The 18,776-nt window shown below is 55.7% G+C and overlaps 1 protein-coding gene across 4 annotated transcripts; it reads right to left on the bottom strand.

The window, feature by feature from the left end:
• Positions 1 to 191: 191 nt before the first annotated feature.
• On the bottom strand, positions 192 to 18,471 carry DYRK1B (dual specificity tyrosine phosphorylation regulated kinase 1B). 4 transcript variants are annotated; one of them, XM_045987514.1, is made up of 12 exons: positions 17,534 to 18,471; positions 16,202 to 16,365; positions 15,121 to 15,240; positions 14,824 to 15,012; positions 14,538 to 14,685; positions 13,410 to 13,696; positions 12,511 to 12,657; positions 12,288 to 12,428; positions 11,954 to 11,989; positions 11,674 to 11,869; positions 11,180 to 11,286; positions 192 to 11,085 (listed from the first exon to the last, which is right to left on the bottom strand). In XM_045987514.1, exons 1-12 carry the CDS (start codon positions 17,964 to 17,966, stop codon positions 10,714 to 10,716), a joined length of 2,340 nt encoding a protein of 779 aa, XP_045843470.1. In that variant the 5' UTR covers positions 17,967 to 18,471; the 3' UTR covers positions 192 to 10,713. The 4 variants fall into 4 exon arrangements, with proteins under 4 accessions (XP_045843470.1, XP_045843472.1, XP_045843471.1 ...); XM_045987516.1 differs by having other exon boundaries at positions 11,674 to 11,989; positions 18,318 to 18,471; XM_045987515.1 differs by lacking the exon at positions 11,954 to 11,989 and having other exon boundaries at positions 17,534 to 18,470.
• Between the last annotated feature and the right edge of the window lie 305 nt (positions 18,472 to 18,776).

The raw sequence follows: 18,776 nt of genomic DNA on the forward strand, positions 1-18,776 counted from the left end.
GGGGACTGCAGGCGATCTTTTCTCTAAAACAGGTTTTTAAATAAAACATACCTGGGTTTGCTGTAAAGTAATTGAGCAGGGGAGCAAATGTATAGGATGTGGGCGGAGCCAGAGTGGCCACAAGGGCTGAAGCCGGGAGATGGGGACACCGGCATTCATTAGACTTTGCTTTCTGCATCTGTGTTTGTTTCAAATGGTCCCTGAAAGCAAAAGAACTTAAGCGTTGATCTTTCCAGATAATTGGGGCTGCTGAAAAAGATTTTAGCAGATGGAGAAGAAAGTAATTTAAGCCCTTCCTCGGAAAAGAAGAAAGTGCCTTATCAGAAGTGCGGGCGCCTCCTTTAAGAGTGGCATCCAGGAGAGGGTGGCTGAAGGCAGACAATGCGCGAGCGGCCAGACTCTGGGGTTCAAATCCTGGTGCCACCACCTACGAGCTAGGGAACCTGAAGCAACTGATGTAAACTCTGAGTGCCCCACCGACACCCGGGTGGGGGGTGACAGCAGCAGCTGCCTAAAGGCTGTGCGGGTTCGTGAGCTCATGCATGTGAAGGGCTGAGGGGGGCGGACGCGGAAATGCAGGCCCTTATTATACAAAATGTGGTCATTGTTACTACACAGTGCGTGCCTGCCAGATTCAAAGCCCCAGGATATCTCCAAGCGCATGCATTCCTGGGTCCTTTACAGGGAGCTCACTGTCCCAGCAGTCACTGGTGTCAACGATCCGCAAAGACGAGAATTCTCCCTGCGCTGATACACCAAGGGAGCTTCCTTCCCACGTAGGAGACCCTGTTAGGGAGGCCGGCTGTTCCAGAAGTGCGGGACACATCACTTAGATACACGTTACAGAAGTTGTGTTTACAGTCACTGTGAAAATCAATAGCAGAAAATCCCCTCGGTGCATGTGAGTCAAATGAAAGCTTACAAGCACGTTTCACAAGCTCATTCTGGCCTGACGACTCCCACAGCGCCCAGAGAAACAGAGCCGTTCTGATCCTGCCGCTGCGCGATGCTTAAAGTAAGAAAATGACTCCTCAAAGTTTTTTCCCTCTTAAAACTCAAACACAAGGGGATTTTTTTCCCCTCCTTGTTAACTTTCTCTCCCACAAGAACTAGTGGTGTTATGTTAGAGTTCAGTAAAAACACAGTCACTGCGAACATTTCTTCAAAGGCCCCCACCCCTTCCAACACTCAGAAATAACCACTGGCTTCATTTTACTCGTCAGCCTTACAGATGATGATGTCTGGAATCCTTTCAAAACAATCTGAGTGGGGAGAAAGTGGGTGGAGTGTGTGTGTGGGGGGACTGGCTGGACTGAAAATGGCCGGGGCTCCGGAAGGGTCTGCACGGAGACCCGGGTGACCGTGCTAGTCACGCTCAAGGAAAGAGAAGTTGAGTGTGTCTGGAGCTTAGGCACTGGGGAGACAGGCTGGGGTGAGGGTCAGGGGCCAGATCACACCAGGCCCTCAGGATCAGTTAGAACCTTGTCCTCAGGACGCTGGAGAAACGTGGAAAGGCTTCAAGCAGGAAGACACAATCAGATTTGTGGTTCACAAAACGCCAAGTGCCAAGTGCCCAGCGTGAGAGCTGGGAGGCCAGGGAGGAGGCCAGGCAGAGCCATGGTGGAAAAGGCAGGATTGGACCAGGGCAGGGCTCTGAAAGGGGAGAAGAGGGCAAGTAGGAAAGATCCGGGAAGCCCAGTGGATGAGCTATGGAGGTTGATGGGTTGGGCTGGGAGGAGGGTGTGCTGGGGAGGGAAGCATCAAGGATGAGGCCCAGGGCTCCTTCTGGAAACTTGGGATACGAAAGGGTCACCCCTGGAGGAGCAGCTTTAGAATTTGGAATGCAGTGAGTGTTAGGGGTCCAGGGATCACTCAAGGCTGAGGTCAGGGCAGAGGACAGGGAGTGAGTGGGTGTTACCAGCACAGAGACAGGAAACAGGCCATAAAAGCAGGTAAGATGGCCCAGGGGGTGGAAGAGGAGAAGAGCCCCCAACATGTAAATGGGGGCTGGTGAAATCAGAGGAACTTCTTGCAAATAAACAAGACAGAGGAGAAAAATCAGGGGACAGCAGCACCACAGAAACCTAGGGGAGAGCGCTCCTCAAGAAGGCAGGAATGGCGAACACTGCCGATTTGTGCCAAGATGGCTGATAAGATGAACACTAGAAAGTGCCCCCTGAGCCAGGTTCTCGTTGGCAGAGAAAGGGGTTATAAAGAAAGCAAGGTCGGGGGGTGTGGCAGGAGCGAACTCCCCAGTTCAGAGTCAGAGCTGGCAGGGTGAACCCGTCAGCACAGACACAGACACCTGGCTATACACACACACTCGGAAATGCAGAGGTATGTGTCCACACCGGTTTGTACAGACATCTTTCCGAGCTCCGTCAGCTGGGAGGGCCTCGAAGCAGGGACAGCCCAGCGATGAGCACGTGTAGTGCGTGGACCTTTGTTTCCATTACCATTCTCCAGTAAAACCGAGCAGGGCTCCCCGGGCAGAGAGCTGACTTGAGGGCTGGGGCTTCTCACGGTGCCAGAAAGTAAGGAGGTGTTTGAAGGGAAAAAAAGGAGTCAAGAACACAGGAGCCAACCTGACAGGGCCTCTGCGGCCAAACCTGTAACAACCTGAGTGAAAACATTAATTACAATGAAATTGGGTTATGTGGAAAGAATATGATCCATATCTACGAGTCCACACTGATATAAATTAATGACAATACAAATAAAATGGATGGGGTGGGGAGAAGAGCTCCAAATAAAAAACCGTGGAAGAACTGAGGAAAAGAGAAAAGCATCATTAGAGCACCACAGCAGGGGTGCCTGACTGGCTCAGTCTTTAAGAGCGTGCAACTCTTGATCTCGGGGTCGGGAGTTCAAGCCCCACATTGGGTGTAGAGCCAATTAAAACAAAACAAAAAACCAAAACAAACAGCACCGTAATAACCATCCCAGGCAAGGTCCACTGATGGATGCCAAAATTAGGGGGAGGAACTCTGAGGAGAGACAGGGCATTTGCACAGCCTCAAAGTACCTTCCCACATTCATTAATTACTGTGGTGGTTTTCATATATGAAGACAAAGTCTTCGACATTTTTCCCCTCGGGAACCGAAATGGAATTTTCCTCCCTTCGAGTGTGGGCTGGATCCTGTGACTTGCTCCTGACACACACAGTGAGGAAAGGGCAGAGCCCTGGGGGATGCCTCCTTCAAGAAACGAGCCTCCTTCTGTCTGAGCGGGACTCTTCCCCGAGTCTATGATCTCAGTCTAACTGGGGGAACCAACGGGAGAAAAACCCAGACTGAGGGACACACTACAAAATACCTGACCAGTACTCCTCAAACGTGCCAAGGTCATGAAAGACAAGGAAAGACTGAGAAACTGTCACAGACTGGAGGAGACCAAGGAGACATGACGGACAAATGCAACGGGGTATCCTGGATTGGATCCTGGAACAGAAAAAGAACGTTAGTGGGAAAACGGGTGGGATATGAATAAAGTCCGGAGTTCTGTTAATACAACACTAACCAACGTTCACCTCTTAGTTTTGACAAAGGTACGTTTGCGGTCCTGTAAGGAGTTAGCATGAGGGGGAGCTGGGCACATGGGAAGTCTCTGTACTATCTCTGCAATTCTTCTGTAAATCCAAAATTATTAAATAAAAACAATTTTAAAGTCTATGTTCTGCTGACTTGGCGCTAAGTTGCCACAGCAGAGTCCCTAGCTGCCTTCGTCTGGCTTGTCACATCTCACCTCATGTGTCTCTGCTCAGTGAAGTCCTTCCTGATACCTCAGACTGGGTCACATGCTTCTCCGGGCTCCGGCCACCCCCGGCCTCCCGAGGCCGCCCTGGTATGACGAGTGCCTTCCTGACTACTCTGGGAATGCTGGCGGTGGCAGAAGCTGCCCTGGGCCCCCATCACCTCTCTCAACCCGACCCTGTTTCTTCTGAGCCCAGAGCCTGCCAGATCCCCCCTTCCTGGTCACCCCTGCCCCATTCACCCGACGCAGGACGCATCTCAGGCCACACAGATGGTCTGACCTACCAAACGGGCCAAATCATTCCCTCTGCCCACACACCTGCCCTCCAGACGCCAACTGTCAGAAACAGTCACCTGTGAATACTGCAGGTGACCGCGGAGTCCGCGGCCCCTCCCGGCACACAGACATCACTGTGGCAATGCTCCAGCCCCAGCAGGCGGAGCAGGGTTGGACGCTGGACCCCAATCCACTTCCTGTCTGCAGAATTTGGAATGGGGACAGAGGGACTGCAGGGACCACAGGGCCCGGGGGAAGGAAGACAGCAGAGTCCCTGCCCTATGTTCTGACTCTATCCTGCTCTCATGAGCCCCCAGTCCATTTCTTTCTATCATCGCCCATGACCAATCCACCGCAGGCTCTGTCTTCAAATTGCCTCCGGCGCACTGCTCACTCCTGCTCCCGCCCTGGTGCAGGCCACGGGGGTTTCTCACCCAGACTGGTGCAGCAACTCCCCGTGGACCCCTGCTCTGGCTCCCAGACCCCATCTCCACCTCCACTCTCCCTTAGTAACCTCATTCTCGATGCCACGAAGATGGCAGTGACTCCCCCACGTTTGCACCTCTAGCTCAGATCCGGCCCCTGAATGCTAGACTTGTATATCCTACATGCTTGGCAAGGCCACGGGGACGCTGAACAGACCCACCGCCTCTCTGGGCCTTCCTCACACAGTTCTGGGCATGCCCTCCTCTCTCTGCACAGGCTAAAAACCTTAGAGTTGTTGACTCCTCTTCCTCACCCCATACCTGTATAATCCCAATCCTGCCCGCTCTTCCTTCAAATTATATCTGAAATTCGACAACACCTCTGGCCAGGCCACCACCATCTCTCGGCTGGACTAGTGCAGTCCTTCACGGCGGAGCCCTGCTTCCATCCTGCTGCCCGCAGTGTCGCCAGAGGAATCCTATGAAGATGTTAGATCACATCGTGCTTGAGCCCAAAATGCTCTGCCTGCCTGCCCACCTCGCTGCAAATCGAGTTCAAGTCTGCCCATCAAGCCCACATGCCCTGGGCCCTCGTCCCCTTCCCGCCCACTGGTTCACTCTGGTCCTGTTCACTCCTTCCTGCTCCTCCAACACACCCCGCGTGCCTTGAAGCCTCTTGTTTTCCCTGGAATGTCCTTCTTAGCAAACATAGGCACAGCTGGCTTCCTCCTTTTTGGGGAGGTCTCTCCTGCATTAACGTTTCATCACAGAGCTTGTCACTCTCTACCCCTCCTTTCCTCAACCCCTCCCACGCCACCAACCTCCCAAGCTCTTATCATCAACACCGATTTCCTTGCATCTACCTGCCCCACGAGAACGGAAGTTCCACCAAGGACAGGGCTTTCGAAGACCTTGTTTACTATTCTAATACCGGCCCCTAAAACAGTGTTTGGATGCAAGTAAGTGTTCAACATCTGATGAGTCAACAAACAGATAAATAAACACCCAGAATCAGTTAGGATGTTGTTCCACGCAATAGAAAACCCAATGTAACTTGGCGTAAATGAGACTTACTGGTTTCCCTAATGGGAAAGTCCAGAAGTCACTCACTCTGCTCACGCTGGGTGAGGCCTGACCCAGCACTTCGGCCACATCACCAAGAACCTGCCTGTCTCTCTGCCAGAACCCCCAAGAAATTGGCTTCACCCCTGTGGCCCTCAGGCCGCTGTCCACCGAGAACACTGGCTGTGTGCTGCCCGGGAATTAGCGTCCCCACACGTGTTAGGCACCTGCTTTGGCAGATCCTGAGACGAATATTATTAGAATCCCCATCCTGTGACAATGACACGGAGCCTTGGAAGCACTAAGAAGCAAGTTAGTGACACTCGTATTCATCTGACTGCCCCTTTTTTTACCAATTACGGGCATTTTCAAGCTGAGGCGTAACCGCAGTCGTGCACTCAGTATTTATTCCGAGCCAGGTAGCTTGTTAGGACCCTGTTAGCTTCTCTGTGCTCTCGCTTCCTCCTCTGCATGACAGGAATAACCAAAATCCCACACAGGGCGACCATGGGGCTGAGATGAGTGAATCCGTAAAATGGAAAAATGAAAGGATCTCGGAGAGCTTGTTTCAGGGAGCTCCGGCTGAGTAACAAATCATCCCAAATCACAGCGGCTTAAAATAGCAACAACCATTTATTCGCTTGTGATTCTGCACCTTGAGCAAAGCGGAGAGGGCAAGGCGAGCCTCTATTCTACAGGGCGTCGGCTGGGAGTTGGGTGAAAATATCCAAGATGGCATCACTCGTGTCTGGCCCATCGGCCAACACAGCAGAGCCGCTAGGGGCTGGCTGGGCCTCTCTCTGTCCACGTCTGTCTCCACGTCTCCCTCTGGCGGAGTAGCTGGATTTCTCTGTACAGCAGCCCAGGGTCCCAAGAGAGGGAAAGCAGAAGCTGCCAGCCTCTTAAGGACCTACCCAGCACAACGTCACTTCCACGGCATTCTACTGGTCAAAACAAATTACAGACCAGTCTACATGAAAGATGGGGAAGACGCTCCACCTCCTGATGGCAGAAACAGCAAAGAATGTGTGGCCTTCCGCAGTGGCAGCCTTTTAAATCGCAGGACAGCAGCCTTGTCACTGGTCTCACTACTTCAATACTCAACCCCCTATTGTCAGTTCCCCCACAAGACAGCCAGAGGGATTGCTGACATACAAGACTGACTGCATCTCCTCTCACGCCTTAAAACCGTTCTGTGACTCCCCATGACACATGGGGTAAGGACCCAAATTCCTTACGGGGGCTACGTGACCTGGCCTCTTATTCCCCATCAGCCTCTAGGTTCCAACCAACACCACACACACACGCACACACTCTCTTTCTCTCTCACCTCTTTATTTTTTATAAGACTTTATTTATGAGAACGGGGTGGAGGAGCAGAGGGGGAGGGACAAGCAGACTCTATGCTGTACACGGAGTACAATGTGGGGCTTGATCTCAGGACCCTGAGACCATGACCTAAGCCGAAACTAAGAGTTGGACACTTAACTGAACTGCGCCACCCAGGCATCCTCACACTTTTACCTCTTAATGGAGTGCCTCAGTGCCTACACTTTCATCACCTGAACCCCACTTCCTAGGGTCCAGATTAGGTTTCTGGCCAAGTGCTCCTATGGCACTCTCTACCTTTCTTTGTAATTTTCTATCTGTGGGATTAGCTGAGGATGTGAACCCCCACCCTTGCGACTGAACTCTCCGGGGACAGGGAAACTCTTTTGTTCTCTGCTGTGTTCCTGATGCTGAGCACGGAGCGAGGCGAGATGAAATACTTGTCGAATGTCTAAGACATCAGAAAACTTTAAGGCAGTCCTCTAAAGTCCTGTGGAAAAGGGATGGACGGAGTCCCTAGCACGTTGGATTAGGATCTGTGTCTTGAAAGCAGCCACTGAACCATGCTTTTGGTAAACGGTTACTGAGGCCCGACTATGTGCCAGGAGCACTTTTAGATGCTAAAGATAAAGCATGAAGTAGACAAAAGTCCCCGTCCTCATGAAGCTTATGGTCTGCTGTGGGTACAGAGAACACAGAGACAATGATCACGATAAAAAACCTATATAGTGAGTTAAATGGTGATGTGGTTAATCCCAAGAAAGAGTTAAAGAGAAGTTAATATACGAATGCCAGTTACAGTGCTTGCTTCGGCAGCACATGTACAAATGTCAGTTATATAATTCTAGAACGGTAGCCAGGGAAGTTCTCAGGGAGAAGATGATATCTGAGTAAAGACCTAAAGGAGATGAATGTGAGCCTCTACTACTTGGAGAAGAGTGTTCCAGGTAAAGGGAGTTAAGTGCAAAGGCCCTGAGGCGAGTGTGGCTGGAGCAGAGTGAGCAGGGTAAAAGGAGCAGGTAGAGAGGTAACAGGGACGGATCATGCAGGGATCATGGGCCTTGCAAAGGCCACGGAAAGAACACTGGCAATTCCTGTGTGAGACAGAGCCACAAGAGGGTACTGGGCAGGAGAGAAATGCGCCCTGATACAGGTATTCAGTGTCCCGCTGGCTGCATATGAGAAACAGACTGTAGGGAGCACGAAGACCACTGAGGAGGCTGCTGTGATGGTGCAGGCGGCCGTAAGAGTGGACAGGACCAGGGTGACAAGAGCGGAGGTGGGAAGAAATGGTCAGGTTCTGAATATACTTTGCTGATGGACCAGACATGAGTATAAGACAATGTAGGCGGCACTTACTGAATGTGGGATAACAGGGTTTGCGGAAAAGACGGGAGATCAGTTTGGTCAAGACAGGTCTCCAGATGACTACAGATATCTTGAGGGAAGAGATATCACGTGGGCAGTAAGTCAGCAGGTCAGGGAGAGGTTCTGGGCCGGAAACTGAAATGTGGGACATCCATTTCCAGGCTTATCCTAAATTCCTTAAGGGACCTACATGATCTGGACCCTGCTGATGTCTCAAAGTTCATCCCGCAACTTGCTAAATTAGTGGTTCTCTCTCTTTCTCTCCCTCTCTCTCTCTCACACACACACACACACAATCCCTGGCCTTCCATTTGCTAGCTATGTGATCGTGGGTAACTTACTTAACTTTATCAGCCCTCAGTATCTTTGTTTACAAAAAGGAGATCATAATAAGCATCTGCCTCCTCTGCTCATTCAAAAAAAAAAAAATTTTTTTTTTTTTTTTTTTTTAAATTAAGCATCTACCATAGGCCAGGCGGTGTTCGACCTGCTGGAGATAACTTTTTCCCTGCCCCTCTCTACCTCCCCTTTCCACACAGCCTGTAAGCCATATATCCTGTCAGCCTTCTGGACATCTCTCCTTACACACACCCTTTCTTCTGTCCCAACCAAGACTCCTGCCCTCGTTCATTCCCAACACCTTTTGCCCAGGATGGTGCCACAACCACCACCCTGGGCTCCCAGACCCGTCTCTTTCCCATCAATCTATTCCTCGATGGCAGCAAATGGGCCATGCCCCTTCCCTTCTACTAATCCTCCCGTGGCTCCTCAATGCCCTTAGGACAAAGCCTAAGCTCCCTAAATGGCCAACAAAATCTTCCGCGATCGAATTCATATAGAACTTTCCATTAGATCTCCAACACCACATCTCCCGCAGTTCACATTCACACAACAGGCTGCTTCTCATCGCTGCCTGTGCGCAAATCACTGCACCACGGCCACCGCAAACATCCTGGCTCCAGGTCTCAGCGCCGACAGCTCCTGCTTCTCCTAGAATGCTTCCTCACCCGTGCCTAGCCTGGGTTCCCTCCACGTCCCACTCTGCCCCCTTCTCGAACATCCGCTGGTCCGTAAAACGCGTCCTCGCCTGGCTCTCCTACCAACCGGGGCTTCCTGCGAGCTGGGCCGGACACCGCAGCTAGTGATGCTCCACGCGCTGGGGCCGCTTTGGGCCTCAGCGCATACTTCTTGCTCTGTGACCACAGACGCCTAACCTGCAGGGTCTCGCGGAGCAGCACCTTAGCCCACTTGCCGCACGCCTGAGAGAACTCTACACTCGCGCACAGCCTTGCCGACGCTACCCAATCACGGCCTTCTTCTCCCCCATAGCCCGCCTCAAAGCATCCGGGCACCCCCCCCCCCCCCAAGTCCGTTTCCGAATGCCTATTGGCCCTCCGGTAGTCCGTCCCTAACTCGTGAGCGAAAAGAATCCTGGTCTTTGTAGTCCTCTGACGAAAAAGGGAAAAAGGGACTGCTATGTAGAACTCCATTTCCCAGGAAGCACCGCGCCCCACTGGCGGGAGATGGTAGGTACCTTCGAATCAGGAGGCTCTTGTTTGGCCAGCTGGGAGGCAAAAGTTTCCAGATTGCTATGGAAAGAGACCCACTTACCTGGAACCCCGGGAATATCTTTCTGCCCAAGAATCTCAAAATGCTTTGCTCCGTCATGGCTCCACAGGGTGAGACCAGACGTCGGGGGTAAAGTCTGTACCCACTGCCTGCCTGCCATCCCCCAGATGGCACCAATAAGGCCTGCTACATGCATTCAGCACCTGCTAGATGCCTGCCTGGCATAAAGAGCCACTCCCCTGCAGACTCTGTGGAAGCCCTGGCTTATTAGGGCAGATCCTGATGTTTTCCAGAGACAGGCCAGAACTGGGCCTTTACTCTTTCAGGGTCTCTGTTTACCATGGAAAAGACAAACATGGGCTAGGGTCCTATCCAGGATCTCGGTCTAGGATTCCATAGCCCCGGACCTCCTGCAGCCCCATGTCTGCACCAACAGCCATAACTTCCCCAGGGACGCATCCCACATGACAAAGCTCTCCTGGTACTCCCTCCCCAAACACCATTCCCCACCATGCCTCTGAGGGCCAGGTGAGGGAGCCGAGGCCCTGCAAACGCTCAGGCAGGCATGTGAGAAAGCTCTTTACTGGGGGGTACAGCAAGGAGGAGCAAGGCCATCTCCCCCTACCTGCCCCCACCCCCTCCTAGGGCCCAAGGGTGAAGGGGGTCTCCCCCCGACACCGGACCACCACTGTCTTTGGTACAATAAATAGAAAACAAGGGGGGGAGAGGGGGCTAAGGGTCCAGTCCTTATGGGGAGGGTGCGCCTAGACCCCTCTCCTTGACCCCCTGCCCCAGGCCCCAATCAGTGCAGGCCTCACCCACCCCAACTGGGTAGCAGCAATTCCAGTCAAGGGGAGAGATGAGGATGGGAGCCCAGGGCCCCCAGATGGGGGGTATGGCTTCAGGAGGAGCCCCAGGGAGGGGGCTGGGTCATGAGCTGGCTGCCGTGCTCTGGGGTACACCACGGAGGCCCAAGCGAGGCCCCAGAGTGGCAGGGTTATCAGGGGGTGGGAGGGGTGGACGACCTCCTGTCATCCGAGTCCGGAGGGCTGAGGCAGCCGGGTGCTGGGGGGCAGGCGCTGGGTGAGGTGGGGAGCAGTCTGGAGGGCCGCCCACCAGGCTCACATCCATCAGCTCCGGGGGTGGTGGTGAGGTTGGTGATGGGGGACGGCCAAGGCATCGGGGTTGTGGGGATAACTGGGCCCCGGCCCCTGGCAGTGACGAGGCGGAGGCAGGGGCCTGATGTGTCTTGTGGGGCACATCACCCCCTGCCCAGGGGCGCAGCGGCTGGGAGGGTGGGACCTAAAGGAGCAAAGGAACAGTGGGTGATGGAGACCCAGGTCTTAAAGTCCCAGATACCCCACTCCCAACTTCCAAGTCCCCAAGGCCCCAGTACCTGGGGGCTGTTCATCTCACAGTCAGTGATGGGAGGCCCAGGGCCCCCACAATATCGGTTGCTGTATCGGTAGGTCCGGTTGTCACTGGAGGAGCCACTGGAGCCTCCTGGAAGTGTCAGGGGAGAAAATGAGGAGAAACCTTAAGTGAGGAGAGGTGGTGGTAGGGTCTTTTGGTGGCTGAGTCTGGTTCGTGACCCAGGCCCAGGCCTTGGGACCAGAGCCTATTTAAAGGATGGGGCCCAATTTTCAGATTACATTCAGAGCTCAGTTCTGGGTATCAAAGTCAGAAGCAGTTTTAGAGGTGTGAGCCCAAGCTCAATTTCAGAGACCACGTCAGAGCTCTCTTTGCCCCACCTATTCTCGAGTTCAGGGTGGCACAGCTTCGCAGCTCTAGGTGAAGGCCCAGGGGCGCAAGGTCCCCAGGTCAGGCCAAACCAGAGCTGCCCTCCCTCCGTCCCTCCCCTGTTCGGCCCCACTGGCACCGGGCACCCACCAGAGCTGGAGATGGAGCTGGCGGTGCTGGAGGAGGGACAGGTGTCAAGGGGTGCGGGCGAGGTGGAGGCACTGCTGCCTGCCGGGCCCGTGTTGGTGGCCTCATCAGCCGTGCGGCGGAAGAAGCCGTGCTGCAGAGCCCCCAGTGGGCTGATGCGGGCGGCGGGCTCATACTCCAGCATGCGCAGCACCAGGTCCTGGAAGCGGAGGTAGTCGGCGGGGCTGTGGCCCGGCTCCCCCGCCCGCCGGCCCCCGGGCCCGCCCGTCTGCACGCCCAGCACCTCCTGCAGCCGCCGTGTCCCGGGGCCCTGGTAATCCTGGCAGGGAGGGGGTGGGAGGGGGGGCAAGAGAGTGGCCGTCAGTGGGCAGGAGGGGCAGGGAGACACACACGGGGAAACAGAGGCACAAGAGAGAAAGTGGAAGGAAAGAAGCTAAGAAGAGTTGTGGGGTGGGTAGGAGAGATGGGCTGGGCTGGGACGAAGGAAAGGACAGACAAGGGGGAGAGGAAGGAAGGGAAAGACACAAGGGAGAGGAAGCAGGGAGAAAGGAAGCCCCAAGTGTGAGAGAGTGAGGGGCCACCAGGGTGGGAGGAGCGGCACAGGGCAGGGGCCGCACCTTCCTGAGTTCCTTTGTCCTTCGTAGGGTCCAGCCACCCCCAGGCAGCCGTTCAAAGTACTTGCGAGCCTTGGGTGCCTGGTCCAGCATGGGGGCTGGTGGGATGCCCAGCACCTCCACTATCCGGTTCATCTGGTCCACCTGTGAGCAGGTGGGCAGTCAGGGTTAGCAGGCCAGCCAGGCCTCTGCCCCCTCCAGCACACCCCGGTCCCCAGGAGCACACCTCATTGGAGCCACTGAAGAGGGGCTCTCCGGTGTGCATCTCCACCAGGATGCAGCCCAGGGACCACATGTCAATGGCCAGGTCGTAGGGTGTACCCAGGAGCACCTCAGGCGACCTGTAGAAGCGGCTCTGGATGTACTGATAGATCTGGGGGTGAAGCAGGGAAGAGGGCCACAGTCAGAGGTCCCAGCCCGAGTGGCACTGCTGACATACCCAAGGCTAAGATAAGCTTCCTTCCACAAAAACGGAGGATGGGGGTTCCAAACCTTGAGGTTATCAGCACCCACCTTCCAGGAGCCACTACCATCATTTTATTCATCAGCCTCAGAAGTCTCTGGTGGCCCAGTCTGACCCAAACCTCCATCCTGAAGCCTGACCCTGGACCTCTCTTGGTCATCGAAGGTCGGCAGTGTGTGAGCCCGAGCCCCTTGCCACCCACCCACCCCAGACCCTTTCCAAGCCATCTCAAATGCCTGCTCACACGAAGCTGCAAAACGAAAGCACCCGCCCCCCACTTCCTCCACAGCATTAAAAGCACAGGGTCAGCAAACTTAGCCAAGTGCCACTCCTGGCTTACCAAACCGACTCCACCCTGCCCCCTCCGACGGCCCAAAGCTGGCCCTGTCTCCTCGGGCTTCTCTCTTCCTTTCCTACTTGGTACTATACCCTGCGGCCTTCTCCTTTACCTCCCGCATTCACTGGCTTTAACGATTCTGTGCCGCCAACACCCCGTCCCAAAACCTCCCTTCAAGCACTGGCCACGTCACGCCCCTCCCCATACAACCCCCGCCCCGCCCCTCCGACTGATGCCAGTCACCAGCTGGCCCCGCCCCCGCCCGAACCACACCCACACCCGGAGCCCCGCCCCCCACACCGTCCCGCACCGCCCCGTGCCGCACCCGCTGGCCAAGCTGGCAGGAGCTACCAAAGTCCACGATCTTGATGGCGCTGCGCTTGGGGTTGCAGAGCAGGATGTTCTCGGGCTTGAGGTCGCAGTGAATGATGCTGAGCTCGGGCGTGGCCAGAAAGAGCAGCGCTGTGCAGAGCTGCTGCGCCAGCTTCCGCGTCAGGTTCAGCGAGACGCCGCGGAAATGCGTATTGCGCAGGAGGTCGTACAGGTTGTAGGAAAGCAGCTCGAACACCAGGCACAGGTGGTTCCGGAACATGAAGTGCCGCTTCAGGTGCACTGCGGGCAAGGGGGTGGAGAGGGGCCGACGGAGGAGCTGAGGCTCAGAGAGGGCCAGAGGCGGCCTGGGGCACACAGTAATAAGAGAGGCCGGAAGCCAATCAGGGATTCTGCTTCTGCAGCTCTGGCCAAACTGTGGGGTGCCCACGGGAAGCGGCGGCTAGTCAGGGCGTTTTTATATGGCCTAGAACTTGAGTCACATCAAGAGAATGATTTCCGTGGTAAAGACAAGTTCATTCCCTTCAAGTCTCTTGTCAAACTTTATGATAAACCAAAGAGAACGTTTCCTTTTGGTGCCGATGGGTCTTTAATGCCCTTCTACATTTCCTCACTTCATTTTCTAACACTGTTTTAGTCTCAGTTCTGTTTATTTTTGTGCAGCGGACACTGGCTTTCCATTTAGGGTAACGATGTGTATTTAAGGCAACACACTCTTTCAGTGCACTTGCTTTTTCTAAGAGCAGTGAGTATGGAAAGAGGAAAAAGACTGACACAGATGTCAAGAGGACAGGTGCTGGAGCCCACTGCCTGGTGAGATGACAGCCCCAGAGTACAAACGTCGTGACCTTATGCGAGTGATAGCATCTACATGCCTGTCCTCTTCTCCAAGCTGCGGGCCAAGATGCCCCTTCCCCCCAGGGCCGTGGTCAGACTGAAACCGGTTAATTCATGTAAAGTGCTTGCAATAGGCTCGCAACTCCGACTGGCACCATCACGGGTATAGGGCAAAAGTCATGGAGGCGGCAGGAGAATCACTGATATCAGGGAATTATAGACCAGCCCTTGCCCTGAAGACACCAGCCCTGTTCCGTACTGGGAGTACCACTGCCCCAGGCCTCACCTATGTAGTACTTCATCTCCGTGTCGTGCTGGTTCATCAGCTCCAGCAGCCGCAGCTCAATCTGGGCCTGGTTCAGGAAGGCCTTTTTGTTCTTGATGATCTTGATGGCCACCAGCTCCTGGGTCTGATGGTCGTAGGCTTTCACCACCTGCCGGGGCAGGGCATGTCACAAAGTGAGGAAATGGGGGGAAGGGGATGTGGGACAGGGCAGGGCACCACTCTTTTGTGGGTCAGATCAGTGGGTGCCCCGATCCCAGGGCCAGGGTAGAGGGGGGGCCTCCCACACCTGGCCAAAGGAGCCTTTGCCGATGAGTGAGTCAATCTCGTAGCGCTCCAGCCAGCGCTCGCCGCTGCGCACAATGTAGTCGTGGTTGTCATCATCATAACCATGATTCAGGACCTTCTTCTCCTTCTTGGTGCTCGAGTCCTGAGGTGGTGCCTGCTGGGCCCGCCGCTTCTTCTTCGCATAGTATACCTACCCAGCCAGCCAGCCAGAAGATAAAGACAGCTGAGTGACCTGTGCTGGCAACCAGGACCCTTCAGCCCCCAGCCAGGTCCCCTGCTCCCCCGCCCCCCTACCCACCTCATTGATGTGCTTGTAGGTCTTGATGAGGTCCACGGAGAGTTTGCGCAGTGGGGCTGAGGTCGCGTCCCGGAAGGCCAGGGGCAGCCTCCGTGGCAACAGCCGCACATCAGGCAATACCTGTGGGCCGGGTTGGGGGGTGGGCACTGAGGATAGGCCTTCACCTCGGACCACGAGAGAACCCTCTGGGTGGCTGGGGCATCGTTATCACACACGGATTTACTTGGTTCCTGTGTGACAACCACCAAGATAGAAATTCCCCAAGGGCAGAGACTGTCTTGTTCTTGCTGTATCTGCAGTGCCTGGAACAGGGCCTGGCACATAGTGGGTGGTCATCAGAGATTTGCTGAGTGAATGAATGATCAACTGTTTACCCTTGACCTTTCATCCCACACCTTTACTCCTTTCTGAACCTCTGTGGGAGAGATCAGATAGAAAGTGTCCCATCTTAAGGGCTGCCATCAGGTTTTACCCTCATCCCGTGGGGTCGCCCCATCCCTCACCCCCAACTCTGCATGTTTCTGCCCAGTGTTTTGGGATCCAGCAGCCTGGACCTCCCACTCCATCGAGCTTCAAGCCCTACAGTTCAGAGCCTTGATGGTGTCCACCCCGGAATATTGACTCTATACCCTTAGATGCTGCTGGCTCCACGATCCTTTTGGGTCAAACTTTACTGCCTTTCACCCCGCCAGCATGTCTTTTACTCTGGACCTTTTTTCCCTTTGTCAACATTCATTGTTTCCTAGGTGCCAAGCACTGTTCTCCGCATTTTACATGCATTTCATTAACTTGTTTAACCTCGCAGCAACACTGTGAGGTAGGTATCATTCTTGGTTCTGCTTTACAGAACAGAAAACTAAAGCAGGGAGAACCTGAGACATTTAACCACCATGTTAGGATTTGAACCCAGGTTCTCCAAACAGACTTGGCCAGCAACTCCTCTATTCTCTTCCACTCCAGATGGGCCCTTCCTGCCCCTGGGAAGCTGATCTGGGCAACCAAAATATCTTTCACCCCCAAGACTCTTCTATCCCCAGCCTCCCCCTACCCCAGGCAGGTGAGGAGCCAGCTGAACGCATACCTGCGTGTGCTCCTGGGGCCCGGGGAAGCCAGAGAAGGGACCATGGCCTGGTGGAACGGCCATGGTGGGCTCAGAGGGCCGCAGGGGAGTGAGGCCTGGAGCGGGAGCCCGGCCGGGGGGCGCCTTCTCGCATCCTGCACCTCGGCTGCCACCGCCGCTGAGACCTGAGAGCAGGCGGGAGGCAGGGGAACAACATGGAACAAGGGGATGTGTGGGACAGGGCCAGGCGGGAAAGAGGTGGACATCAGAAAGAAAGCAACACACAGGGAGAGGAGAAAAAGGACAACAGGTGGCAATGTAGAAAGGGGAAAGAGAGGGTGGGGTGGGGGGGGCAGTGGAGTCCCTCAACAAATGATTACCAAATAAATGAAATAGGTGGCGCAAAGAGGGGACCATATGAACGGGGATGATTGAAAGCCAGGCAGGGATATAGGGCATGACAGGAAAGGACAGAAAGACACCAATAATGGGGGGAGGAAGAGAAGAAAAAGAAACCACAGACAGTATAGGGAGTAGGGTTCACTCTTTGGTTTCCATTTCTGCTTGTGGCCCTCCCCAGTGCCCCCTCACACGAGATCACTGCACTTCAAGATCTACCCTTCCCAGTAGATCCCTAAATCCAGAGAACTCTAGGATCCCCCAAACCACATGAGAGAACTCTGGGTCCCCTCCAAACCCATAGCAGAGTCCTCTGCAGGCCCCTAAAACCACATCCTGGGGACCACACCAAGGTTATCCTGTTACATAGGACTGTCCCTATATAAAAGAATCCTACCCCTATGACATTCTCATGCATCAGGGCACCCCTTTCCCAGGGGACCCTCCCCATACCATTTTCTCCCATATCAGCCCCCCCCCCAAGGTACTTTCTCTGTGCCACATAAGGGATCTTCCCCATATTAGTCCATGGTCCCCCTCCCAATCAAGGCTCACTTTTCCTGATGGGAGCAAGGAGTAGGCGACTCTTCACTTGCCCTTGTCTCCTCTACACTGGATCTTCCCCTCCTCCCCCATCCAATATTCCTACCAGGGCCCTTTCTCCAGTTACTCTTCTCTACATCAGAGTCAATCCACAACTGTGCCCATTCCTAGAAGGCCCCCAGAACCAAATTCCCCAAATATCATATAGAGTTCTCCCCTCCCAGAGTACCTGCCACACCAAAATCCTCTCCCCACAGGCCTTCTCCCATGTCAATCCCTTTCTCCTATGCCAAGCCTTGCCACTCCAGGATCCCTCCTCACTCTTGGCGCTCCCCCGCCCCTCACCCGAAACAACCTCTTCCCTGGGGCCCTCCCACAGCAGGACCGTCTCTCCCAGCACCCACCCCATACCCGGGTCAGGGCTGGCGCGGGGCCCACGGGGGGCTGGGGCGCGGTGGGGCCCCCAGTGGGGTGGGCGAGCGGCCAGCATGGCGGCGGTGGCGGCAGAGAGGAGACGGCCGCCTGTCCCGGCCCAGCCGGCCCGGCAAGCCCCGCGGCGGGGAGGGCAAGCGGGACAGGCGGCCCGGTGGGTGACAACAGCAGCCGCCGCCGCCGCCGGGGGCGGGGAGGAGCGGGAACGAGGGTCAGCCCGGGGCACGCGGGGGAAGGGGAAAGCAGGTGGATGGGGGAGGGGCGGGTTAACCCTCGCCGCGCCGGCCCCGCCCCGCACAACCACCAGCCCCTGGGGACCCAGGCGTCCCGCCCCCCACCCAGGAGGCCCGCCCCGGTCGGCGGAGCCCCGGCGGGCGGGGCCGGACTGAGCTTGGCAGTCCGCACCTGCCATGGCAACAACCGTGCCATTGGTCGCTGCTGCCAAGAGCTCAACCAATCGCAGTTCAGAACGGCTGTTGCTAAGCGACGACGATGCAGCCGGAGGAGCCGAGCCCAAACAAAGGGCGGGAGTGGGGCCCCGCTACCCCCTCCCAGTCGCCCTCCCAAAACTGCTCCCTCGGGCTCGGCCCCTTCCAAGAATCCGACTATGAATAGTCAGGCACGGCCTGCACTGCACCTGCCCGCCGCCCCCTGCTCTCCTCCCTCGGCCTCGTGCTAAGTCTGGCGGCGACGCGGGCAGGGCGGGTTTGTACTGCCCCCTTCCCGCGAGCTCGTGCCGCCCCACCTGTAGCCGCGTTGTTACCTGAGGGCGCGGGCAAGGGGACTCAAGCTGCTCGGGAAGCCCGAGCTCAGACCTGCCCACTGGCTGAAGGTATCCGGCGGACGCGGCGAGCCAGGGCCCCGATTACCCAGTAATGCAACCAGCAAAATGGCGACCACAACAAACCAGCCCCCCCACCCGGGCTCCGCCCCCACTCCACCCGCTTCGCTTCCCCACGTGACCAAGGGTAACACTCCGCGCCTGCGCATAGCGAGGCTTACCGGCCGACATGCGCAGTATGCTATTAACCCCGCCCAGGCGTCAGAATCCGGGTTACGACTGCGCAAAAGGTAGCCAAGAAAGGAGCATGCGCACGAGCGACCGGATGAAGTTGCCCACCCCCACTAACGCGCCAGTTGTCGAACGGCGCACGCGCCCTGTGGAATGGCGGTCGCTGCTCAGCCCACAGCAGTGAGGGTTCAATTTTTAAGAAGGCAGCGC

The sequence above is a fragment of the Meles meles genome, chromosome 19 (assembly GCF_922984935.1).
Source record: "Meles meles chromosome 19, mMelMel3.1 paternal haplotype, whole genome shotgun sequence".
Classification (NCBI taxonomy): domain Eukaryota; kingdom Metazoa; phylum Chordata; class Mammalia; order Carnivora; family Mustelidae; genus Meles; species Meles meles.

What these genes read in the sequence shown, in the direction of transcription:
- DYRK1B (XM_045987513.1), bottom strand. Translation starts at nt 17,966, where the DNA reads ATGGCAGGTGCGGACTGCCAAGCTCAGTCCGGCCCCGCCCGCCGGGGC. An exon ending in GGAGATGAAGTACTACATAG is followed by an intron (nt 13,697 to 14,537) that starts GTGAGGCCTGGG and finishes CCTTGCCCGCAG; the next exon opens with TGCACCTGAAGCGGCACTTC. An exon ending in GGACAAAGGAACTCAGGAAG is followed by an intron (nt 11,990 to 12,287) that starts GTGCGGCCCCTG and finishes CCTCCCTGCCAG; the next exon opens with GATTACCAGGGCCCCGGGAC.